Below are 26504 nucleotides of genomic sequence, written 5' to 3'. Positions count from 1 at the left end.
GAGGGGGGAGGGGACCAAAACGGACAAAGAATCCTCTTGCATCTAGCAATGGAAGCAATCTCTTTCCAGTTTCTTAGCAAGTCATCCACAGGAAAATTTGAAAACAACTCCAAAGATTTTAGCTAGTGGACAACCCTTAAAAGGATTTGTTCTAACAATTCTTCCAATGTTCTTTCCTTGTCGGAAAAAATACGTGAGTTTCTTTCTTCCCACAATGACCAGCATACCGCTGCCCTAATACACCTCCACATAGTCTTCCCTTGCTTCTTAGGCCAACTGAAAAAAGAAGGAGAAAACAAACCTTGGACAGTCTCCGGAGGATATCAAGAACACACAAAGCGGGAGAAAACCCACTCCCATACAGTTTTAGCAGCCTTACAAGAGACCATGAGGTGGTAGCCAGATTCCCCATCAGCTTTACAAAGAGCACATCTATTAGGAAGTAAACAATAGTTGGGTCTCTTTCTCTGAAGTAAGTCTAAAGTGTTGATTCTTTCTAGGAAAATTTCCCAACAAAAAAACCAACCCGAGGAGGAATAGCCCTGCTCCAAATTTCCTTAACGGAAAAGGACAACCCAAAGGGGATAGGAGGCTGAGTTAAGGTTTGAAAGAATGAAGCACAAGAAAAGGTACCAGAGCTAGAAGGGGTCCAAAATCTAGTGTCTTCCTTAGTAAGGTTTAGGAAGACAATCTTAAGGGAGGCTAGCAAAGTTACCAAGCTATCCATGTCTGTATCCCTAATTGCCCTATGTAGGCCTAAGCTCCACCCAAAGTCAGAAGTGGAGGTTGAAGGGACCAAGAAAGAACATATGGATTCATATTTCAAGTCTGATAGAGCATACAAGGAAGGAAACTGGTCCTTCAGAGGAGAATCCCCGACCCAAAGTTTTTCCCAAAATTTTATTCGGTTACCAAAGTTTAGACCATACTTAATCAAAGGGGAGAAAAATGGAAGCAGATTGTGAATGGATTTCCAAGGAGAAGCAGCTGAGGCCCTTGCCAAGATTTCAGGATCCCAATCATCGTCTTCCAGCCCATGTATGATAGCTACAATCTTGGCCCACAATTTATCCCTTTCCAATGAAAACCTCCACAACCATTTCCCTAGCAGAGCCATATTCTTTTTCTTGAAATTACCAATCCCAAGACCTAGTTTTTTACACCTAGCGACCACCTCCCAACTCACCCTATGATCTCCCTTCTCCTCTCCAAGCTCCCACAGAAAGTTCCTTATAATTTTTTCGAAAAGATTGGAAACCTTTGAGGGGATCTTAAACACTGACAGATAGTAGACATGAAGGTTAGCTAGGGTAGACCTAATGAGAGTGACTCTCCCACCTAAAGAATGGTAATTTCTTTTCCAGGCCACCAGCCTCTTCTCAAACCTCTCCACTACCAGAGTCCAAAAGCTGATACTATTAGGATTATCTCCTAAAGGGAGGCCCAAGTATGTCAGGGGCCAGTCCAAAATTGCACAACCTAGCTCACCTGCAAATTCCCTTAGGTTCTTTAATTCACATTCACTCCCGCCACACAACTCTTATCATAGTTCACCTTGAGGTTAGATATCTGTTCAAAGAGTTGTATTGTCAACTTTAGATTCCAGATCCAATTGGAGTTCCTTCTTTCATAGAACATTGACAGATAGTAGACATGAAGGTTAGCTAGGGTAGACCCAATGAGAGTGACTCTCCCACCTAAAGAAAGGTAATTTCTCTTCCAGGCCACCGGCCTCTTCTCAAACCTCTCCACTACCGGAGTCCAAAAGCTAATACTATTAGGATTATCTCCTAAAGGGAGGCCCAAGTATGTCAGGGGCCAGTCCAAAATTGCACAACCTAGCTCACCTGCAAATTCCCTTAGGTCCCTTTAATTCACATTCACTCCCGCCACACAACTCTTATCAAAGTTCACCTTGAGGTTAGATATCTGCTAAAAGAGTTGTATTGTCAACTTTAGATTCCAGATCCAATTGAAGTTCCCTCTTTCATAGAACAAGATAGTATCATCTACAAACTGTAGAAGTGTTAAGGGAACTTCCTCTCTTCCTACTCTCCACCCTCTTATCAAATTCCTCGAGTCTGCTCTATGGATCAATCTCCTAAACACATCAAATTCCTTGTCTTAGACCTCTCAACGCAGGAAAGAAGTCAACCATAGTCCTGTTCACCAGGATAGAATAATGACAAGTCCTAACACAACCCCAAATCCACTTACACCACCTGTCTCCAAAACCAAAACTCCTCAACACCTCCATCAAGAAAGACCAATCAACCAAGTCATAAGCCTTCTCCAAATCCAATTTGTAAACCACTCCCTTCTTCGACTTCCTAAAGCTTTCCAAGCTCTCATTTGCAATGAGAATCTAATCGGTGATCTGTCTTCCCTCCACAAAAGCACCTTGGTTGGGTGCAATAATAGAGGGAAGCACCTTCTTTATCCCGAGAGACAACACCTTTGCAATGATTTTGTACAAGCTAGTCACCAGATTGATAGGTCTAAAATCCTTTGGTTGTGATGCATCTTTCTTCTTTGGGACCAAAGCAATGAAAGTTGAGTTCAAGCCCGAATTTATTACTCCCCTTTTGTGGAACTCCTCAAAAACTAATCTAAGATTATTCTCCAAAATATCTCAGCAGTCCTGGTAGAAGGCCATTGTGAAACCATTTGGACCCGGAGCTTTTGTTTTATCTATTGAGAATACTGCTTCCTTTATCTCCTTCATATCAAAACATTTTTCTAACCACTCTCTCTTCTCTGCACTTAGAGTCGGCCAATCCAAACCCTCCAACCACACTCTCCAACCACACTCTCCCATTGAACTTCCAAATTAGAGGTTAAATTCTTCTTCTCTTCCCATTTGCCACTGAATGGAAAAACCTTGTGTTTTTCTGTCTCCCTCCTTTAGCCACTTACACCTGGATTTTTGCCTCCAACTGATTTTCTCCTTAACCAAGATGTCCTCCATCTGCCTCCTCAAAACCCATCTCAACTTCCTTTCTTCCTCTCCAAAGGAACCTCTCTCTTCCTTCAGGTCCAAATCCTCGATTTGCTCCACCAGAACTTGTTTTCTCTCTTCTAATATGCCAAACTTCAGCCTATTCCACTCCTTTAATTGTGATTTTAAGTATTGGAGTTTCTTGTGAAACCTCATTCCCTCCCAATCAATTAGTGGATTATCTTGCTCCCACCACTCTGATATTCTCAGTGACATCCGGATGAGTCAACCACATGTTTTCAAAACCTGAAAGGGGTGGGCCCAACTCCTCTTATTTCCTCCTTGACCAACACTATAGGCCAGTGGTCTAAAGTAAGTCTTGGGAGAGCCCTAGAAGTAATATTGTCCCAATGTTCCTCCCAATCTGTTGAGAACAAAAATCTGTCCAACTTAGAGCAAATTGGCCTTGATTGAAGGTTGGACCAAGTGAAATTATTATTTAGGAAAGGAAGTTCTTTAAGTTCAAAAGATTCCACATATTGGTTGAACTTCCTCATACTTGTTGTCACTCTCTGTTTGGGGTTGTTGGTTTCCTCTGTAAATCTCTCTACATTAAAATCCCCTCCCACACACCAAGGTCCATCCCAGAGGCCTCTAATGTCACTCAATTCTTCCCATAATTTCTCCCTCTGCCTATAGTCATTTGGGCCATACACATTTCTTAGTACCCATTCATACCCATCGTCCACCTGTCTGAACTTTAGGGAGATAAAATGATCTCTAATTAGCTCCTCCACACGTATGAGCAATTCTTCTTTCCACAAGGTCACAATCCCTCCTGAGGAACCCCATGAGGGAGCAACCACCCACTTTATACCCCTAGGACTCCACACACTCCTTGCCCATTTGCAATGAAAATCCATTCTTTTGAACTCCTGAAGCTTTATCACATTCGGATTAAACTTCTTAATTACCTCTTTAATTGTCGCTCTCTTCCTAATGCTGCCCAACCCCCTCACATTCCAACCTAGGATTCTCATAGGAAACTCTTAGCCTTAACCCTAACTTCTCCAAGATCTATTTAGACCCTTTTCTTCTATCCCATTTCACCTCAAACTTCTTGTCCCCCTCAATATCTCTTTTCAATCTCTCCACTTCACTTAGCTTTCTCTTCTTCATCTTGCTGTCCTCTTTTTTTTGCATGTAGGCTTTTAGATCATTCGGGTTCTTTAGCTTGCACCCCAACTTTTTCACAAACTCTGCAACTGACTCTTCCCCACTAGTTTCCTCTTTTTCTAAAGTTGCACTTTCCTCACTTCTAGTAAACTTCTCATTCATTCTCACATTACCTCAAACAACAACCCTTTTTGTCCCCTCCATGCTCCCTCTCTGCATTTCCTTCATCTCCACTTCACCCAAAAGGCTCTCTATGATTTTTCGTATTTTTTTTCTCTTTGCAAGTTTTCTCACCTACTTCCCCCCTTGTGGACGCATTGTGGCTTTCAGATCAAGGGCTTCCGACTCTTGGTTGGGAGGAGAATCTGGAACAAGGGACACAGAGCGCTCATTAGTAGCCAAAACTGAATTGACAGAGTTGAGGGATTTACCTGAGGCAGAGATGTGAGGAGAGAGCATAGGCGAAGGAGTGGTAGTCACTTCCGTTTTTGAGAAATTATAGCACTCTGTCTCCCCGAGTTGGGGGAAGAAAATCCCTGTCGCTGTATCAACACAAAGACCCCTTTTTGTAACCAAGTATGTACCTCTCTGTGAGGTACCCTTGTTCAGCTCTAAGATGACCCGAGCTATCTCCTTTTCAGCCTTTTGCAAAGCGCTAGAACTAGGGAAGGGCTCAGCCAAATTTAGGTTAAGATCATTCACCAGCTCCTCCCCCACCGAAATCCCCTATGAACAAACAATCCAGGTTGAAAGAATCCCTGTTCTGTTCTTCAGATAGAGCTTTGTCTGCCGCACTGCCTAAACTCCCACAGGCTTCCGATCTTTCATCATAGTCAGAATCTAAGCCACAACTTATCCAACCTTGGTTAGCCTCTTCCTTCTCTTTTGTTCTAACTCTCAAATAGTGTGGATTCGGGCGATCAGAAATGTTGTGTTTTTGTGCGTTGCTGGCCGGTCGTTGGACCCAGCATAGAGGATGGCGTCCTTCTGCCTTGCTCGCCATCTGAGCCCCTCCATAGTCGAGAGGGCGAGACCTAGATGATGATAGATGAATGTTGCCATCTATCATCGCCCCATGCCTGCCCCGTCCTATGTTATGACTTAAGTTGTCACGTGGGCTTTTAAAAAACCACCCGATGCTTGCCCCACCCCATGTGAAGGCTCACCCATTGACCCGTCCGACCCAGCCTTCCTTAAAACCGATTTAGACAATGACTTTGAGCTCATCCGAACCTTAGCCCTTTAGCCACATCAGCATAGGACGGGCCAGCCTCTTTAAGCAACCCAACTTCAACAAAATTTGAAGTTCATCCACACGCACCAACCCCTTTTACTCCTTGCGAATGTTCCCCTTCCTCTGTAGTTCACCCACACACACCAAGCTTTCCTACCAGCCCCTGAAGGCCACATGTACACCAACCTGTAGACTCGTCAGTTCCTTCAACCTTTGTTTGTCTTCCCCAGAGTGACGCTTCATCTTCTGAAGCTAACCAGACCTTGTACCAGGCATCTTCTGAGAGAACTTCGAAGGCGTGAGGCAAGTACTCTGGCTTGATCCCAACAACCTTAAGTTCCACAGCTCTCAAGTTTCTTAAGTTAACCTCCAACAGAATTCCACCCAATGCTCTGACAATTTTTCTTAGTATTTGATCGTTCCAAAGGTTGAAAGGAAGACTGAGAAGTTTGATCCAGAAGCTGCCGACTCTAGATTCAACTTCGTTACAAACTGGAGTCTAGTTCTGGACCTGAATCAAACTTCCCTTTACAAGGAATGTATGGAAATTTAGTTTCTTATTGCTAGTATCTAATAAAGCTTTCTTTTCAGCAAAAGGCAACAACACTACATCTTCATCTAAGCCCAACCTCTCTGCAACTACTTCTAAAACCTTCGTCCAATCTTCTATCACCCTATCTGCCACTAGGACCATCCTCTTCTCCTAGCTCTCACTCCCTTCTTTCAAAGCTACTCGTCGGAGGACATTCGAGCTAGACACGAAAACTTAAGGGTAATGCTTAAAGCAAGGCACCTTTAAGCCAGAGACTTCTTCCACTCACCCTTTGACCTCCAAAAGAAAAGCCTGAAGATTAAAAGCGAAGGAAGCCCACCCTCTCCGCTTCTGGCCTTCCGGAATACACAACATTTGCCTTTTGTTATTACCAAAGAGTTCGGTAACCATTATAAACCACCCATTTCCATTCCTCTTTAGCACAGTTTCGAACCTCTTACTCCCACAGGTTAACGAGTTTCTCCAACCTTCTTCCCGTAAAGAAATAACAGTTCCATCTACAAAACCTTTCAACTACACACGCGCCTCCTCCGGTAGGAGAATCGTTGCCCTGCTCCCTTCTCTGATTTTCAAGTGAACCTTCTCCTTTGTCCTTCCCTGCTCGAACAAGAAAGATTTGGCTCCATTTCCCCGCCAGCTTGAACTTCCTCTCCTCTCCCATGGTATTCTACGGAACTGTTGAAGCAGAGGGTTCTAACACCAATAACCCTACTGGTCCACATGTGAACCACCCACTAAGGACTGCCATCAAGTCCCTAAGGTCTTGAACTCTACAAACTCAAGGTACTTTAAATGATTTATATGATGAGTTGGTGGAGCATTCTAAGGCTAATATAGATGACTATTAGGATGACATTACTAGTAAAGTGAAGATAGAAGTTCCTAGTTTTAGAGGTGATATCAATCCACGAGTTTTCTCCAATTGGTTGGCAGAACTAGAGGAATACTTTGATTAGTTTGATATGTCAGATGAAAGACGGGTTAGATTTGCTAAACTTAAACTTGTAGACCATGCAAAAGTATGGTGGAGTTTGGAGAATAGATTACAGAATATGGGTAAGCGTCCTATCACTCGTTGGGAAGATATGAAGCATTACTTGGAGGAGGAATATTTGCCTAATGACTTCCAAGATGCTCTTCATGATGAGATGATGGCATTGAGACAAGACATGTTATCTGTGCTGAGTACATGCAGAAGTTTGATGAGCTTACTATTAGATGCCAGTTTACAGAAAGTGAGAATAAAAAATTAGCCCGATTTTAGAATGGTTTAAGGGCTGATATTCAAAGGGAAATGATGACTACACTAGTTTATGATGTAGATGATGCTTTTCAGATGGTTCTTAAAATAGAGAAGAGCTTGAAGCAAGTGACTAGTAGGAGGTTTGGTATTCAAGATGGGGAGACAACAGCAAGTAAGAGTTTAGATGAGGGTAGAGTCACTAGACCTGCATTTCATAATGCGGTTCCAGTAAGGTCTAATGGTTCCAAGTATCAGGGAGCTGATAACAAGGGGAAGAACATCATGATTGATGCTAATAAAAGGGAAATAACAGAAAATACTTGTTTCAAGTGTGGTGGAAAGGGCCACTATGCATTTCAATGCCCTAATAAAAATCTACACATAGGGTGTGAGAAGGAAGGACAAGTGGAAGATGATGAAGGCGGCCTTGGTGAAGAGGAGTATAATGGGTCTGAACATGAAAAAGAAGATGACAGCAATCTTGTTGGAGTTGTTAGATGCATTTTAGCATCCTATAAAGAAGAAAAGAAAGAAGATTGGCTTCGTACAATGATCTCCCTCACCTTTATCAAGAGCGGAGACAAACTTTGGCTTCGTACAACAATCTAGTTGCACATCCTCATCCTCAACTATACAAGATTGCTTGGTTAAACAAGATGACACTTCAGGTAGAACAAAGAGCTCTTGTTTCTATTTCCTATGGGTCTTATATTGATGATATTTGGTGTGATGTTGTTCCTATGAATGTTACACATATTCTATTAGGCCGACCATGGCTTTACGATAGGGATGTATACCATTGTGGGAAAGAGAATACATACTACTTTCTATTTAATGGAAAGCGAATTGTTATGAAACCTATGCCACCTGATGAGATCAAGAAGCGAACTAAGACTCCTCAAAAGGCAGCTCCAGCCCCAAAACAAGTAGTTGAACAAAAGAAGCAGCCTCTCTTGCTGTACAAGAAGCAATTTGAGGAGGAAAGCAAAGAATTAGGCCTTGTTTAGGCCTAATAGTGAAAGAAGTGAAGAAACCAACACATGCCCCTATTTCAAAGGTGCCAAAAGAGGTTGAAGACTTGTTGGCTGATTTTTCAGATTTGATCCCAGAAGAGTTGCCTGATGAATTACCACCTCTACGTGATGTCCAACATGCAATAGACTTGATTCCCGGGTCTCAACTACCTAATTTGCCTGCACATCGAATGAATCCCATAGAACATGGTGAGTTGAAGAGGCAAGTGGATGATCTACTGAAAAAGGGCTTCATTAGAGAGAGTCTCAGCCCATGTGTTGTACCGGCTTTACTCACTCCCAAGAAGGATGGCTCATGGAGGATGTGCATTGATAGCAGAGCAATCAACAGGATTACAATCAAGTACCGGTTCCCTATTCCACGCTTAGATGACATGTTGGATATGATGAGCGGAGCTACAATTTTCTCTAAAATTGATCTTAGAAGTGGATATCACCAAATTAGGGTTCGACTTGGAGATGAATGGAAAACTGCTTTTAAGACAAAGGATGGCCTCTATGAGTGGCTGGTTATGCCTTTTGGCTTAACTAATGCTCTTAGCACTTTCATGAGAGTTATGACTCAGGTACTTCGTCCTTTTATTGGCCGTTTCTTGGTTGTTTACTTTGATGACATTCTTATATACAATCATACTCCTGATGATCAACTTGACCATTTATGTCAAGTGATGAGAGTTTTACGCCAAGAAAGGCTCTACATCAACTTAAAGAAGTGCTCTTTTATGACGCCTACTGTTATCTTTTTAGGATTTGCTATATCCCCTGAAGGTGTCAAGGCTGATCCTGACAAGGTGCTTCTACTTGATTGGCCTACTCCCACTAACATCCATGAGGCACTCAAATATCTCAAATCTCAGAAGCATCTTAGTAGTCAACATCAGAAATGGGCTGAATTTTTAGCAGAATATAACTTTGTGATTAAGCATACAATTGGTGTCGATAACCGAGTAGCTGATGCATTGAGCTGAGTGGTGTATATACTTCATTCTATGTCTGTACAGGTTGTGGGGTTCAATCATTTGAAGCAAGATTATGATGGTTGCAAGGATTTCGGCATCATTTATGGTTCTTTACAACCTGGACAACAATCTGAATATCCTGGTTTTTCTATCCGTGATGGTTATTTGTTCAAGGGAACTTGCTTGTGTGTTCCTAACACCTCACTATGTGATTATGTTATATGGGAGTTACATGCAGGTGGAATTGCTGGGCATTTTGGGCGTGACAAGACCATCGCTATGGTAGAAGGTTGCTTTTATTGGCCTGGCCTTAACGTTGATGTTGATCGTGTGATCAAATAGTGCAGAATTTCATTTATCAAAAAAAAAATAGTGCAAAATTTGTCAATTGGAAAAAGGGAGAAAGAAAAATACAGGATTGTACACCCCTTTACCAATTCCACATGAGCCTTGGCAAGATCTCTCTATGGATTTTGTCCTAGGTCTGCCCAAGACAACAAGGGGTCATGATTCAATTTATGTTCTGGTAGATAGGTTCTCAAAAATGGTCTACTTTATTCCTTGCAGTAAGAAATCAGATGCCTCACATGTGGCAAGCCTATTCTTTAGGGAAATTGTTCGTTTACATGGTGTTCCTATTATTATTGTTTCTGATCGTGATGCTAAGTTTATGAGTTGCTTTTGGAAGACACTTTGGAAACTCCTCAATACAAAACTGAAGTTCTCATATTCTTTCCATCCTCAGACTGATGGCCAAACTGAGGTAGTTAATAGGAGCCTCAGTGATTTGCTACGTTGCTTAGTTGATGACCATACTTCTAGGTGGGATCTCATCCTACCTATGGCTGAATTTGCTTATAACAGTTCAGTTAACAGGTCAACTGGAAGAAGTCCCTTTGAGATAGTTACTGGAATTCAGCCTAAGAGGCCTATTGATTTAGTGTCTTTGCCACAAGAAGCCAGGACTAGCATAGAGGCTGAAGGCTTTGCTTGCCACATGAGAGAAATCCATGATGAAGTTAGGTGCAAGATTGCTCTTAGCAATGATGCATACAAAGCCATAGCTGATTTACATAGGCGCCTAGCTGATTTTCAGGAGGGTGATATGGTTATGGTGCGTATACATCTTGAACGCTTTCCTAAGGGCTTTTATAAGAAACTTCACTCCAAGAGTGCAGGTCCATATAAGATCACTAAGAAAATCAGTTCTAATGCTTATGTCCTAGAGCTGCCAAGCAAAATGGGGATTAGTCCAATCTTCAATGTTGAAGACCTAAGTGCATATCATGGCCATAGTGGTTGTCCCATAGTCCCATTGCCTAAGCTACCTTTGGTTCCACCTATTAATGTGCCTAAAGACATCCTTGATGAGAAGTTGATTTCTACAACAAGTGGGGGTTATCAAAAGTTTCTTGTAAAGTGGAAGAATCTACCTCTTTCAGAATGTTCATGGATTACAGTTGAAGATTTGTATCATCTTAACCCAGAACTTTATGAGCAACATCATGCCTTTAACTTGCTAGGGTCAAGTTCTTTCAAGCCGGGGAGAGATGATGGGGATCAGTCCGTGCATTATAAGACCTACTCTCGTAAGAAAAAGGCCAACAAACATGTTCTGATTTGGCATGGAGAAGACTCTTGGGACTTGGACTGATCTGGTCAGGGGTATTTTCGTCATTTTGACCAGCCCGATGTGGACTTGGGCTGCTCTCAATTTATTTGCATTAGTAGATAGAAAGTTATTTTGTTTCTTGATGCACAAGACAGAGTGGCACTTTTTGTAATTATGGTGAACAGTGTTCCGGGCCACTCAAGTCACTATATAAATAGATGTATTCTCTTCCTTTTGAGCTAATGAATGAATAAATGAAGATTTCTTAAGAGCTCTCTTGCTGTATGGAGTAATTCCTACAAACCCTAGAGTGATTCTAGGACCTCTTGGAGTGATTCCTTGGGATTTCTCTCTCTTTTCTCTTTCTCTACCCTTTCTATTCTCTCTTCCTCTCTCTTTCTGTCTTGTGTTAGTTTTTTCCAGCCCTACTGCATCACAAGGTCTTCCCCACCTTCCTCTAACTGAGTCTAACTCTTCCTAGAAATCTTCCTTTAAATTTGACTCCACCGGCCCATAGATCCCTGTCACAGTGAACTACAAATTAGTTGCTTCCCACATGAACTTCGCTGAGATGGAGAAATCTTCCACCTGTTTATCTAGCATTTTGAAAGAGCTGTTATTCCAGATAAGTGCCACTCCTCCTGCCGTGTTTATAGCTAGGATTTCAATCCAGTCGCACAAATCAAAACCCCTTATGGTCCTAACAACTCGAAAGGTTAACTTTTGTAGTTTTGTTTCTTGTAATAACAAGGAATCTGGCTTCTTATCCCTTAAGAAGCCCCCAATTACCATCCTCCTATCTGACCCTAGGCCCCTGGCATTCCAAGTGATTAATTTTAAAGATTCCATTATTGATATTTTGACGAATTTAAACTCTTTTTCGCGCCTCCCGCACAGTCATTTAATCCCCAGGCTAACCTCAATAGCTCCTTAGATTGCTTCCTATTTTTCTTTCCTTTTTCTACTAGAAATCTATTTTCGACGGCCACCAACAAGGCTTTTGTTTCCTCTTCAAGCCCTTTAAAGGACACCCCTAGGAATTCCCCAAAATTGAAAAATTTGGAAAGAGCCCAATTTGAGATTTCGTTTTCTGTTACGTACCTCAAATTCACATGTTGAGGTCGGGTTGTTGGACCTTGCCGGCTGGGAGGATAACCGCTAGTGGTTCTGGTGCTATTTGCATTTGAGCTTCAGCTAAAGTTGGAAAACCGTCAAACTCACATGAATCTTCAAGTGTTGCAACAACTATCGCCAAGGTATCATGCTTCTCTGCACTCTGGGAAGAGAGAGCAGCTATAACTTTTGCGAAACTCCCTCTTTCCAAGAAATCTGTCTTTGGGATTAACTCCTTAGAAGCCGAGATTGCCACCTCTCCTTCAATTGAACCCCCAACTAGCTGACTAGCAATGTGGGGATGCTCGTCTCCTAAGGTACCTTCTGCTGGGAAGTCTCTTTGATGTGTCTCGTTCTCTGAACAAAACTTCTCCTTCTCTCTCCTGCCTTCCATCTTCACTCCACAGATTAGAAAAGCTCAACCCTTCCCCAAACTCAGATCCCTCATACTTTGAAGAAGAAGGTGTTGAAACTTCTAACTGGGCTTTACCTTTCCCTTTTCCCTCCCCGTACGAACGCCTTGAACCTACCTTGGGGTTCTTCTCTGGGCTTTTGATTCGCAGTGGGCTGGGGTCTCGATGGGCTAACAAAGAGACTTTACTGTTTCCTTGAGCACATCCAAGGCCCAGTTGGCCCAAAGATTGTTCAACTGTTTTGAAGTGGGCTACTACTGCCACTGCTAACTTATCCAGGATGTCCATATTGACCCCATTAGGGAGCGGGGCATTTGAATTTTGAACATAACTTGTCTTTTGACCGGCTTTCCCCGACTAAGGCCCCCTATATCCATTGGATTTCCTTTTTGGTTCTACGACTATGATTTCGTTTCTTTCCTTTCCTTCGTTCTACCACTGTCCAACCCTCCTCCTTAGAGACTCTAGTGACCGCTATGGGTTCTTGTAGATCCCCTCTTTGATCCGTCCAGGTTCCCCCCATGTTTGCCCCTTTTCTTGAGTACCATCACCAACCTCACTTCCTCTTCAATCGGCTTCCTAGCAAAAGCCTTCTGGGCTAGCTCCACACCTATCGGAACCGTTGACTTAAAGTCCACCAACCTTGTCATATCTCTATTCTATTTTCCGACTAGATGATGACAACGCACATCTCCTCTTTAACCACCAAATTTATGGACCGAGGGATTCCGTTCTAGTGCACCTTGAGTCTTATGCATTCGAATGATTCTTTGTATGCTTTGCCTTCATCAACTTCCACAAAACCTCCACACATGTCTCCTATTTATTGGGCAACTTCATTGCACCACAAGTGTAGCGGCAAACCGAACACTCTTACCCATTTGTGACCTTTGATAACTTCTGCCCTTTGCTAAACCCCTTCGTTCTTAGACTAAGGCTCTAAATGGAGCAAGGCTCTTCTACAACGTCTTGAGTCCATGTTTAGCGCCCTTCGAGCATCGCCCTTGGAAGAGAAAGCAAACAACTATCTTTTTGCGTCTAGCCGCATCACGTCAACCCCTCGCAAACCTCTCCAAGCTCTGTTAACCCACACTTGGATTTCATCTACCTCAAAGCCCTTCTAATCGAAAGAACCCATCAGGTATGCTTCTAGGAAGTTCAACCCTTCCTTCACTGTCCCCTCCGTCCACTTCTAGGAAATCTGAAGCGAGGTTTGCCTTAACTTTTACTCTCCCCCCACTGGCCATCTTTGTAGGTTCGAGGGCCCTTCTTTTCTTCCCTTGGGTCCGAAACTATGTGAAAAAGGAAGATGATGCCGTTGGTTTTTGCCATTCATCCCTTCCGACTGCTGTCGGTTGCTGCCGGGTTAACCCTCCGACTTTCTTCTGAAGCCGCCGGTCATGTCACCTTGCCGCTGGTCATCTTCCATGACTGGCTTTTCTAAGGTTTTAGTACTAGTTCTATACCTGATGTAAATGGGTTCTCCTGTTGTATCTGTCATGCTTCCTCTTTTGGTCATCAATAAGTTCTTTTATTATTGAAGAAAAAGCTATCAAGCTCTCCTTGAAATTGTAGCTGTGAAGCTTCCTGAATGTAATATTCATTGGACATTTGTTTATTGTATCTGATATTGATCATAGATGAATTGACTAAACATATTCAAGAGGAGGTTCCATGGTGCATTTTGTCTGTTGATGACATTGTTTTAATTGATGAAGCTAATGAAGGATTAAATGCAAAATTAAGCTTTTGGACAAGTGCCTTAGAAACAAGAGATTTTAAAATATATTGGACTAAAACAGAATATATGATATGTAATTTTAATAATAATAGGAGCATAAATAAAGATATGCTTAGGATTGGAGATGAAGAGATAACTCAATGTGACCTTTTGTAGTACCTTGGTTTGATAATTTATAATCAGGGAGAGATTGATGAGGACGTTGCCCCTAGAATTAGATTAAGATGAACAAAATGGGGGACTATAACTAGAGTTTTATGTGATAGGCAAATACCACTTAGATTAAAAGGGAAAATTTATAAAACAATTCTAAGTCCATTTATGATACATAAAGCAGGGTGTTGGGTGGTCAAGAAACAACATGTCCAAAAAATGAGTGCAGCAGAAATGCTACGCTAAGATGGATGAGTGGAATCAGGATTGTTGGGAAATTTTGAAAGATGAATTAATGGATGTATTTGTGGAGTTCTATCGAGAAGGAAAATTATCACCTGGAGCAAATGCAACTTTTGTTGCTTTAATGCCAAAAAAGAAGGAGGCCAAAACCCCTAAGGATTACAGACCGATAAGTCTTGTGGGTAGCCTGTATAAAATCATTACTAAAGTCCTGGCTGGTAGGTTGAAGACTGTACTACCCTATATTTTCTCTCAGAATCAAGGAGCTTTTGTAGAGGGGAGACAAATTGTGGATCAAATTTTAGTGGCAAATGAGTGTGTGGCAGCTAAGAGAAAACAAGGTGACAAAGGTTTGATTCGTAAATTTGACCTTGAAAAAGCTTATGATATGGTGGATTGGTCCTTCTTGTTGAATTTAATGGAAAATATGGGGCTAGGTGAAAGATGGAGGATGTGGTTAAAGAATGTATTAGCTCAGCACATTTTTCTATTCTGATGAATGGGGTAGCAAAGGATTTCTTCCAGGCTAAAAGAGGACTAAGACAGGGTGACCTTTTATCTCCATTCTTATTCACCTTTGTGGCTGAGGTTTTGAGTAGACAAATCACCAAAGCTGATCAAGAAAACCAGTTTAAAGGTTGGAGGATGGGTAGATCAGAAGTGGTGGTGTCTCATTTGCAATTTGCTGATGACATAATTATTTTCTGTGAAAGCTATGATGAAGCCAGTTTAAGGAATCTGAAAAGATTGGTGGATGAATTTCAGTAGGCCTCCAAATTGAAAAGTCAATTGGGGAAAAAGCTGTGTAGCCGGAATCAACATTGAAGGGGGGGATATCCAAGCCATGGAAAATCTACTAGGTTGTGAAGTGAAAAATTGGCCTCTAGAATACTTAGGAATGCCCTTGGGTGGGAGTCCAAAAGCTGAAAGCTTCTGGAAACCGGTGGTAGAGAGGTTCATGAAGAAGTTGGCAATGTGGAAGAGAAATTATATTTCCTTGGGGGGAAGAATCACCTTGATAAGATTAACCTTTGCAAGCCTTCCCACTTATTTCCTTTCCACCTTTTATGATCCCAGTGAAAATAGCTAGGAAATTGGAAAAGATTATGAGGGACTTTTTGTGGGAGCTAGATGAAGAAAAGAAAGATCATTTTGTGAATGGGAGCAAGTTTGTTACCCTAAGGACCAGGGTGGATTAGGTATAGGGAGCCTAATAAAGAGAAACAAGGCCCTCCTAGGGAAATGGCTATGGAGATTCCCTTGTGAGGAAGAAAGGTTGTGGCACAGGGTCATTAAAAGCTTACATTGGTGATGCAGATAATGGTTGGGATGCAAAATTAGCACCCAATGCAGCTCCATCCTCTCCCTGGAATGCAATCTTTGAGGTATATCCAACTTTTCTTCAATTTATCAGGTTTGATGTTGGTTGTGGCAACAATGTTTTATACTGGGAAGACCTTTGGGTTGGGGATGTGCCTCTTATGTTCAATTTCCCAGACCTCTACTCTTTATCAAACTATAAAAACAAACCTGTTGCTAGGTTTGGTGTGCTTTCAGAATCAAGGATCTCTTGGGATTTTGGCTTTAGAAGAGGGTTGAGGGAAAATGACTGTGAGTCTCTAGTGCTGGTGATTTCAACACTTGAGAGGGCCTACTTGGACCAATCTATAGCTGATTGTAGAGTGTGGTCCCCAACTTCTGATGGTTTATTTTCCTGTGCATCTTTCTTTGGTTTGCTCACTCATATTAACCCTATGGGGGTGAGCTTCCAAGTGAGAGAAATTTGGACTAAACCGATCCTTCCAAAAGTACAAGCTTTCTGTTCGGAAGTGTTCATAGGGAAAGTTAACACTTGTGATGTGCTACAGAAAAGGAGGCCAAACAATTGCCTCTCTCGTCATGTGTGTGTCCTTTGTTTGGGATGCGGTGAAACTCTAACCCACTTACTATTATCCTGCTCTTTTGCTTCTGGTATTTGGAATGTTGTTTGTTCTCTCTTTGGATGCAGATGGGCTCCCCCACAGGATGTGGTAAGTCTATTCAGCCCCTCTTTCCTGTGTCAACAGAAGAAAAGGGGAAAATGTATATGGAAGGCAGTGAGATTAGCTACAGTATGGACTATTTGGGAGGAAAGAAACCTAAGAATCTTTTCAGGAAAAAGCAAAACAGTGAAGGAATTTATTGAAGCCATAAAAATCAGAACTGCACATTGGGTGAAGACCATGGAGATATTGAGAAACTACTCCACGAATGAGATACTAAGGAATTGGGCTGAAATAGCACAAACAGATGTACCCAAAGTTCTTGTAAGCATGGAATGGAAGCAACTAGCACGGAACAAACTAAAACTGAATTTTGATGAGAGTTCTCTTGGCAACCCTGGAAGGGCAGGCATAGGGGGTGTGTTTAGAAATTATCTGGGTGTGGCGGTGGCACTCTACTATGGATCAATAGGTTATGGTGACTCAATACAGGCCGAATCTCTAGCCCTACTTCAAGGTCTAAAGATGGATGAGCAGATAGAAACAACAGACTTAGAAATTGAAGGAGACTCTCTATTAATCATCTCTTGGGCGAAAAACATTACATCAGCACCTTGGAAGCTCAAGTTTATTTTCAGAGAAATTGACACACTTGCGAGGAAATTCAACTCTCAGTTTGGTTGGGTTAAAAGGGATGTAAATGGGATGGCAGATACCCTAGCAAAACAAGGGGCAAATAGATCTTCATTGTATTGGGCAGAATTGTAACTGATTGCTGGAGATTGCAATTTCCTATGCAATCTTTAGCTATTGTATTTTAATCTCTCTGTTATTAATGAAAGATTTTTACTGATTAAAAAAAAATAGAAAGAATTGGATCAGAAATGAAGTCATTCTTAGAAACTTAGAAGTAGCTCCAATAGGTGATAAATTGAGAGAAAGTAGACTCAAATGGTTGGTTACATGCCTGAAAGACCATCAACAACACCTGTAAGAAGAAGTGGTTTGTTGCAAGTTCAAGGGGTTAGAAGGGCTAGGGGTAGTAAGAAATGCTTTAAGCACCAATAATTTAATAATGGCTATGGCTTTAAACATAATGGAATGGTGAAGCAAGATTAGTGTAGCTGACCCCATATGGTTGGGATGAGGCTTGAATGATGATTGTGATGATATTTGGCCTAAATGGTGTATTAGTTCTTACTTTGTTCTCTCCATGCCTTTGGTGTGTTTAATAAATAAACTTAATAAGATTCTTCCAAATTGCAATAAGAAAACTTTCTTTCAAAAAAAATCTTGTTTGCATGATGTTTCTGCTCAGTAATCTTTTGCATATAGGGACCATTGCTTGGTTTAGTGATACAATGTCTGACTGGCAAGTATAAGAATGCAGGTTTCAGTCTTAGATTGGCCTTTTTTGTGCTGAAAAAAAGGAAAAGCTTAGGTCTGTATCCAGTATACCCTTCCCAAGACCCCAGATAGTTGGGACCAATATTGGGTAATGACCTTTTTATTGGTTGCATTTTATCTCATTCTTTTCCTAAATATCAACAACAATGAATTATTCAAATACAAAAAAAGGTGCCATGAGCATCAAGCCCTTAAGGAAGTAAAAAAAACAAAGGCATCTCAATATAGAATGTTCCTTATAGTACTTACATCCCCCTGCCCCAACTTCACCAGGACTGTCTGACATCTAACAGTAACACACTGGTCTTGGAATCAATTCCAATGAGGTGTTCAATCTGGATTCCAAGGTTATAACTTTCCTGATAAAGTGTCCAGGGCCTAGGGGTTGGTGGACCCATCCATATCATCTAAATTTTAGCAAGGAGGTCAATCTGAGTCTCAAATCCCAGCAATCATCCATCAGTCTCTAACTGAGCATGTTGGATTACCTCTGGATTTCTCTAACTGAAACCTAAAATACATCTATGATGCAAATGGGGTCAATGATGGTCGCAGCAGATTAATGTTTTTTTCTTATTTTACTTTTTTTGGGGGGGTGGGTGGGTTTGTTGGAGAAGATTAGCTGAACAGGTCCCAGCTGCATTATCCTCTTGGTTTGTCATTTGTTATTTTTTCCATGTTAGTTTGATGGATTTTGTATTCAGAAATCAGATATAAGAATTTTTTTTGGACATGCGGTGTCTCTTCCATAACAATATTCTATTGAGACAGAATGAACACCAAAGGTCTAAATATTATTAATATTAGTAACTGTGCTAGGTTTTAGTATCTCCTAAAGCTGAATTTCAAGGCTTTTGCTGCATTTCTTTGATTGACATACTATAGTTGTGTTTGGTACCATTGCTGTTTCTACCTTAAACGTTTTTGGTTGATCAATACATATTGGTGAGAGATATGTGTTGTCACATCACATATGAGAATCACTTCATCTAGAATGGTTAGACTTAACTGCTCTGGAGCAAGAAATGTCAATTTGATGTTTCAACTATAAACATCAATTGTAAGTCCCACACAAGGTTCAAGGTATTGCAAATGCAAGAATTGGAAAGGCAATGTTAAGAGACGTGTGGGATACACTTTGGATATGGACGAAAAATAAAGATATGCATGGATACACTAGGAAACATAGATCAATCCTAAAAAAAATATATTAACAACTATAAATTAAGTGTTACATGACTATAATTAAGTAATTTAAATATAAAAAACCATACTTTAATGGTTTATATAAATGTGACATATCTGGACACAATTGGTAACCATTGAAAAATGATGGAAAAACTAAAATGTGTACTTATATACCTTAATTTTGAGAAAATCAATACAATCTTTGTTAATAATTATTAGTATATAAATTTTAATAATCAAATTTAGCATTTATTCACAAACATCCACTAAGAAGAGTAAGTTTAAGAATCAAAATGCATATTATTATGACAAGCACTTAGAGTATGTTGTAGTGGTTGACTTATGGTTATTAGTTATTACAAACTAATGACTAGGGTTCAAATCTTTCTACTTCTAGTTTTTATACCAAAAATTATAGGCTAGTTTAGTGTTGTGTCAAATTCGAGTAGACTAGTTTAGTGGCATGCCAAATTTGAATTTGAATATTGAAAAGCGAGACAAATGACTCAAATGAAAACTTCGAATTTGAATATTGCTTTAAATGTAGGAGTTAATTAAAAGCGAGACAAATTTGAATTTGAACAGTTGCCTTGGATACAGGGGGTTATTGAGTAGGGTTATTTAGGAATTAATGAGTAAAAATAGGAATGACACAAATTTGAATTTGAAAAGTTGTTTTAAATATAGGAGTTATTAGAGGGAGAGAGGGTGTGGGGTTATAATATTAAAAATCGTAATGTATTGGCTGGAAATTGGTCAATATGGCCCTATACATTGTGAAATTTTAAACCTTGGTTCCACTCATGCATTTTTTAGATATGATTTTTTCAACTATAAACAGGCTCAAATAACGGTTGAATGCCAATTTGTTTAGAAACAGCATTGTTCCAAACACAACCTATGTTTCTTATTGTAAAGGTTTATTTTAATAGCAACCACATGGTTATGAGAACTGTCTTCTCATTTTCCTTCATTTAAGTTTTTTTTCTTTGTTTTGTCCTTTGTTTTTTTAATAATGCAACTTATCCATGACTGGTAGTTACAGTTGCGAATTCTGACCTTTACTCCATTTCTTACTGGAAGTGAACCTGGCCTGTGGTGATTCTACTACTATACTTTCTTGGTATGGATTGTCCATCCTGGTTTATGATTTTATTTCCTGTTCAGTGTATTAAGTAGGTTAGGAGCACTGTTTTGCTTTAACCATCTTTAGTTCAAGTGAGTTCAACATAGCTGTGCTGCTAGATAGTCATATAAATTTCTTAGTGTGGTATATGCTGAGATACAGACATCTACACCTGACTCTCATGGCTGTTTATTGACTTTATTCAATATTGCAGTGTCAATCAGTTAGTATGCAATATTTATAGGAAAATGTTACTTGAATACTGTTGAAACCATTCTTGGCTTTTGGCTCAGAACCATGAAACTCATACTAGTCGAAATTGAAACTCAATTTTATTTCTATTACCAGTATCAGTCTAAACCCAGTAAGGTCAGGAAAACATTTTTCCGTTTGTTCTGTTAAACGTCACCTCCACTTTGATTAATAGCATCAATAACCAGTGACCAATGTGTCATGGTATAATTTATTGTCTAATTTCTTATCTGAGGGATGCCCATGCACATGGTGACATGAAATCATCTAATAGTAGGAGTGATCATTTCTAGCCCAGCCTAGAATTTTGTAGGCCAGATTCTTAGCTCTCATAATTTAACAATCAATATGGAATTGAACATAACAGATTGGCAAAATAGGACATATGTTGCCGACCCTATATAGTTGAGACAAAGCTTAGACAATGATGATTATGACATTATATATTATATAATATTTTATATTTATACTGTATAAAGTATAACATATATTGTGTGTTATATAATATAAAATATTATAACATAAAGTCATAGCTCTGGGCTGGGATCAGACCATGATCAGTCCTATCTAATGGCTTCTTGTCTTAGATGTATTTATATCAGGAGTTCTTAACTAACCGAGTTAACCCTCTATTTTTTACACGGAAAGACACAAACATCCCTAAAAAGGTGTATGTCTCAGTCTGAGCAGTAGCTGCTTTCCTTTAATATGTTTTAACTAGAACTTTGAAGCATGAAATCTGGAAGTTCAAAATAAAGATCTTGGTTTTGATTCTTCACCTTGGTGCTTTTATAGGACCAACAACAAAAACAGCTTAAGCTGATTCTTGCAATTGGCAAAGTTGGGAAGCTGAGGGAAAGCAAGCATGACACTGTTACAGAACAAGAGACAATTGAACCAAGCAATTCATTTTTTAAAGAGGATTTACAACAGATCGAGAACCAAACTCAAATGAGTATGGAACACAAGGGAACCAGCAACGACAGAGCTTAGGACTCAATATTCCAAATGGGAGTCTTATTTCATGCAGCCACCTGAAGTTGCGTCCATTCATGGTATCTGGCTGATGATGATCACTGGTCTGTGGATAAGCAATGCAGTCAACTTGTATCTAACCATTTTCATCAACTGGGAAACTTCAAAGATTTGATAAATGAGATTACTAAAGAGAAAAGGTTGGGAGTTTATCCATTGGATCGTTTAATTTAGAATAGTAGGCTCCCCTCTCTCATACATCAACAATTCTTGTAGTTCCAACCCTGTATCTTATCCATATTCATCTTGTATCGAGGTGTATGGCATGTTTTTTGTCATCAGGCAAACTTGCACACGTGCAAAGGAGTGGCTTCAGTGGTTATAATGTTTTTTTTTCATTCTCTTGAACAAAGAAAAAAAAATCCTTTCCATATTCTCTGGTAGACTAATACAATTTGATAGTTTAGTGACCCGAATAACCAAACTGTGGAGAAAAGATTGGAGCCAGAACCGGGGCAGAACATGTGGGATCCCATGAGTATGTAATGGATTCTGGAACCCATCAACTGAAAGGGTGTTTGAGGATATGTATGATTTGGTTTTTCAAAAAACACCATACACATTGGCGAAACACCGCTTCAATCTTCTCAAATATTCCTTCGGCCCAAGGTAAGCTTTGGAGTGGAGGGAAGAGCTTTGTTGGGTCTGTGATCACTCAAAGGGGGAAGAACCTTGGAGTTGCATTAACAGAGTTGATAATTGGCCGTGGTAACTTTTCTAGATGCTCCGTGAGATTGAAAACCATTTTGTCAAAAGTTGTATGATATTGTGAGATCACATTTGCTGTGACCATGATCGCAGGATAATCCGGAGATTCTCAATGTTTGAAAGAACAACAAAATCACATCAACTGGTGTTTAGTTTAAAACACTAATGTGTTCACATTTCATTGGGTTGCAGGAAATTTTCTTCTTAGTAGTTGTTTTGTTCTCTCCTGCTAGCTTGTGAATTTTCCTTCTTTCTTACCTTCAATTTTTTTTTTGAAGAGCTTCTGCATGATGATGCTAGTAGATAATTAATATTTTGTCTGTTTCTCCTTGTTTTCTTTTGAATAAGGTTTCAAGCTTTATTAGAAAGAAAAAGACAGCCATGTGGACATTTTTCCTCTTAATAGATAATAGATTGATAGACAACCACATAACGACTATCTGCAAAAAGTAGTTTTTTTGTTTTCTTTTTCTTTTTTCTTTTTTTTGGATAGCAAAAAGAAAGTAGGTAAAAAAAATACAGCATAGGTAGGTTATCTGCAGTAACCCAAAAGATTTGCTTCCTTAAATTATTTTTTATCCCACATCTTTATTTCAATTAAGGGTCCAGTACTCGGTAAATTGATGAAAATGTCTGAATGCAGTCACTCTGCAAAAATGCCAAAGGTTGGACATGCCCAGTCTACCTTCCTATTCCTACAACCCAAGACAGCTGAGAGCCTGAGATCAATATTGGCTAATGACCTTTTTATTTTCTTTATTTCAATTTTATGTGAGATCACTTTATTCAGATGCGGGCCTGTACTCCATTTTAACCATCCATACGGATGATGCATCGGAGACCTTCTCCCTTGAGCATGTAGTCAAAAGCCTTGTTGATTTCTGAGAATGAGACTTGATGGGTGATGAACTTCTCCACTTCAAGTTCCTAGAGTCACAAAAATGACAAGGAGTCTCACTTGCACGGATGTGAACAAATTGATGGATGTATAGGTATAGAATATTGAAATAATTAATTAATAGTGAGCATTAACAAACTTACCTTGTTCATGTATTTTTCTACAAGAGAAGGAAGATCTGAGCGTGGCTTGTAGTTTCCAAAGAAGGTACCCTTGAGAGTCCTTTCATTCAGTAAGTTCATTGGATGGGTCTTGAAGACAGCATCTTTGTGAGGCACACCCACTAGAACAGCAACGCCCCAACCCTGAGAGAATTATTTTATGTTTTTAATTAAGACAACTAATACCATAGATATATTAGATCTCTTGGCAATTGGCATTGAGTAACACTCATCAAGGGAAATAGATAAAAAGGAAGGAAATGAGAGATTGGTTGGAACTTGCACACACATCATGAACACTTTCAAATGCAGAGATCATGGCATCAACGTTTCCAGTACACTCAACGCTCCGATCTACTCCTCCATCAGCCATCTCAGCAAGAACCTGAATAGAGCATCCAATAAACACAAATACTGAGTTAGAACAGTTCACCTTACATCAGTTAAAATTACATGTAAATTGTAATTAAATCAGAAACAGGGTATTTATCACCATAAATTTGGATAAACAGAAAAGCTTTAGAGCTTTATATACAAACCTCTTGAACTGGCCTGTTGTGGTCTTTTGGGTTCACAAACTCCGTGCATCCAAATTTTTTAGCTGTTGAAATGACAAGCAAAGAAAAACCCATTTACGTTTTCAACTTTCATTGTAGAACATGGGAGCAATGGTGCTCAAATACAAAATTCTTCATAGGACTGGACCATTTACCTTCCTCAAATCTCTTGGGGTTCACATCAACACCGATAATTCTAGATGCCCCAGAGAGCCTAGCCCCTTCTGCAGCCTATTCACGATAGCATCAAAAGAAGTCAGTTCTTCATTAAAGCAATTTGAAGGACAAACACAAACAGTTCCCCCTATGAAAGGAACAGAGACTTACAGCGAGTCCTACAGCGCCCAATCCAAAGACAGCCACCGTTGAACCTTTTGGAGGTTTTGCAACATTCAAGGTAGCACCGAGACCTTTAAGAAAAAAAAAAAAAACCAGTTAGATCACAGAAATGCAGAGTTAAAACATAAATTTGAATTGGATTAATATCTCCTCAGTCCTCACCTGTGGAGATACCACAGCTAAGGACACAAACTTTTTCTAGAGGGGCCAAAGGATTGATCTTGGCCACACAGCCAACATGGACAACAGTGTACTCGCTGAAGGTGGAGGTGCCCAAGAAATGGTAAATAGGCTTGCCATTAATGGAGAACCTGGATTTTCCATCATTAAGCATCACACCTCTGTCGGTGTTGATCCTGAGGAGGCTGCACATGTTGCTCTCTTCTGACTTGCAGTGGACACATTCCTTGCATTCTCCAGTGAACACTGGAAGGACATGATCTCCCGGGGCAAGATCTGTCACACCCTCTCCAACACTCTCCACAATCCTAAACAGAGAACACAAATAGAAAAACCAATTAGATAACAATCAAATTGGAGAAAGGAATATTACCAACCCATTAATAAACAATTCTGTAAGAACTGGATTTGTTTGACCAGAATAATACATACCCTCCTGCCTCATGGCCATAGATCCGAGGAAACAGAGGAGTTTGTCCCTGCAAAATTGAAAACCACCCCCATTTTGATTTGATCATATCATCTGATGAAGCATCATTAATGATAAGTTGAACTGTTACAAGCAGATATACTACTCTGAAAGAAGTTACCTTAGCTTCCCAGAAGTAGACGTCAGAATGGCAGAGGGAAGTATAGAGGATCTTCAAACGAACTTCATTCGCCTGTGGTGGTGCGACTTCCACTTCTTCGATCACTAGCGGTTTGCCAGCTTCCCATGCCACAGCAGCTGCAGATAATACAAGCAATCAATCAATCAGCAAATGAGACGAATAAATTTGCTGCCACCTTCTATTTTCCTCTTTTCAAAGCAAAAGTGTTTAAACTAATTGGAAAAGCTAATAGTTCGGCTTGCGAAATAAACAACTCCACTAGATTATGGATTTTAAACCTCCGAGTTAATGGAAACCGAGTACATTTTTCAGGACTCAATTCACTAAAGACCTCAACAAACTCCAAATTTATGAGAAATGAATCAACAAAACAACACTAGATCGGTGACCCAAATTTCAAGTGACCCAACAGACGGATTTCTAATCAACAAAGTATAATAGAAATAAATCCAGGAACAGGAGACCCAAGGGGACCCAACAAATAAATAGCTGAATGAAGGGTTTGCAGAAAGCGAGATCAAATAAAAACTACTGGGTTGCGATAGTACCTCTGCAACGTATAACCTGACCAGCAGTCGACATGTTTTATTTCAAAAGCTTTCACTCTCAAATATGCTCTACTATGCTACAAGATTTGGGAGTATATTGTTGGTGTGTCCTGAGCCAGTTTTGTGGGGTATTTATACGAGGAGGGAAACAGAGATAACCTTAATTCTATTTCAGTAATTATTCTTCCAAACAAGTTATCTTTAGAAAACAGCCTTTAATCAACATACAAATACAACGGCGTTCACTAAAACCATTCCTTGGTTTTTATTTCTGGTTTTCTGTCATCAAACGTGGTGAGAGATGAAATTCAACTCTAGAGACAAAGTCAAGAACCAGGACACTGTGATTGTCCTCCGCTTCCATGTTATTAGACAAAATATCTAGTGCTTGGGGACCCATTATCAATAGGTTCTCTGAAAGCCTTATGTGAGACCCTTTTTCTTGGGATAAGTAGACTGTACTCCCCCTACATCACAGGCTCACAGCCACTTCCTAATCTATTAGTAGCCCCTACTTTTTTCGGCTTTCTGATGAACTATAGACAGTGATGGAATGGACCACCTATAGCAGAAGCCATCAGATTGCATAAATCTTATCCGCAGAATAAAATGCAATGCAAACACTGCTACAGGCCTACTGCCCATTAGTTATAGAGTAAGACTCTCCTTAAACAAGGTAAGCATTCCAATTAAATGGCTTTTTTAACAGATGTACAATCCTGGAATCCTGTCTCCAGAATCCGGCCCCATTTCATCACATTTGAACTAGAATATTTTAGTTCCAAGGATTTGGAGATCTGAATAAAAAATATTCTTAATTAAGTTTTTCTTCTCACAAGAGTGTATTGTTGAGAAGGAAAAAGCCCTCTAAGAGAAATTTGTAAAAGTTAATCTAGGGTGATTGGTAAAGTCTGATTGGTTTAATTGGGCTCAGATAAGATCGGATAGATTTGGATTTCAGTCAATTTGGAGCCTTGAAATGGAATCTTAACACGATAAAGTGGTAAATTGAAGTATTTTGGGCTGAAATTTGATATGTAGAGGCTTTTTGTTATCCTAGGGTGATTGGCAAGGTCTGATTAGTTTAACTAGCCTAGATC

General features: G+C 40.0%; 2 protein-coding genes across 5 annotated transcripts in view; one reads left to right on the top strand and one right to left on the bottom strand.

Moving 5' to 3' along the window:
• LOC148851702 (uncharacterized) overlaps positions 1-21773 on the top strand; it is a 32393-nt gene extending 10620 nt beyond the window's left edge. The window contains exons 3-4 of one of the 4 annotated variants that reach the window (XM_088943684.1): positions 20029-20112; positions 21163-21773. In XM_088943684.1, the coding sequence (XP_088799810.1) occupies positions 20029-20091 (63 nt within the window). In that variant the 3' untranslated portion in view covers positions 20092-20112; positions 21163-21773. The remainder of the gene's footprint in view (positions 1-20028; positions 20113-21162) is intronic. The other 3 variants (XM_088943686.1, XM_088943685.1, XM_088943683.1) reach the window with 3 other exon arrangements.
• Positions 21774-22547: 774 nt separating this feature from the next.
• Positions 22548-25819, bottom strand: LOC148851701 (alcohol dehydrogenase 1-like). Its single transcript, XM_088943682.1, has 10 exons — positions 25405-25819; positions 24836-24972; positions 24678-24724; positions 24228-24553; positions 24054-24136; positions 23882-23957; positions 23709-23770; positions 23459-23554; positions 23152-23313; positions 22548-23037 (listed from the first exon to the last, which is right to left on the bottom strand). Exons 1-10 carry the CDS (start codon positions 25436-25438, stop codon positions 22921-22923), a joined length of 1140 nt encoding a protein of 379 aa, XP_088799808.1. The 5' UTR covers positions 25439-25819; the 3' UTR covers positions 22548-22920.
• Between the last annotated feature and the right edge of the window lie 685 nt (positions 25820-26504).

Source organism: Nelumbo lutea, chromosome 5 (genome assembly GCF_056320005.1).
Source record: "Nelumbo lutea isolate HS-2025 chromosome 5, American lotus-T2T, whole genome shotgun sequence".
In the NCBI taxonomy this organism is placed as follows: domain Eukaryota; kingdom Viridiplantae; phylum Streptophyta; class Magnoliopsida; order Proteales; family Nelumbonaceae; genus Nelumbo; species Nelumbo lutea.
This window is presented reverse-complemented; position numbering and strand designations above follow the sequence as displayed.

Bases quoted from the DNA above. Each gene is read 5' to 3' on its own strand.
- LOC148851701 (XM_088943682.1), bottom strand. From the start codon at position 25,438: ATGTCGACTGCTGGTCAGGTTATACGTTGCAGAG. The intron at 23,958-24,053 runs GTAAGTCTCTGT...TATCGTGAATAG, and splicing joins TGGGCGCTGTAGGACTCGCT to GCTGCAGAAGGGGCTAGGCT. The intron at 23,771-23,881 runs GTAAATGGTCCA...TCATTTCAACAG, and splicing joins CCCCAAGAGATTTGAGGAAG to CTAAAAAATTTGGATGCACG.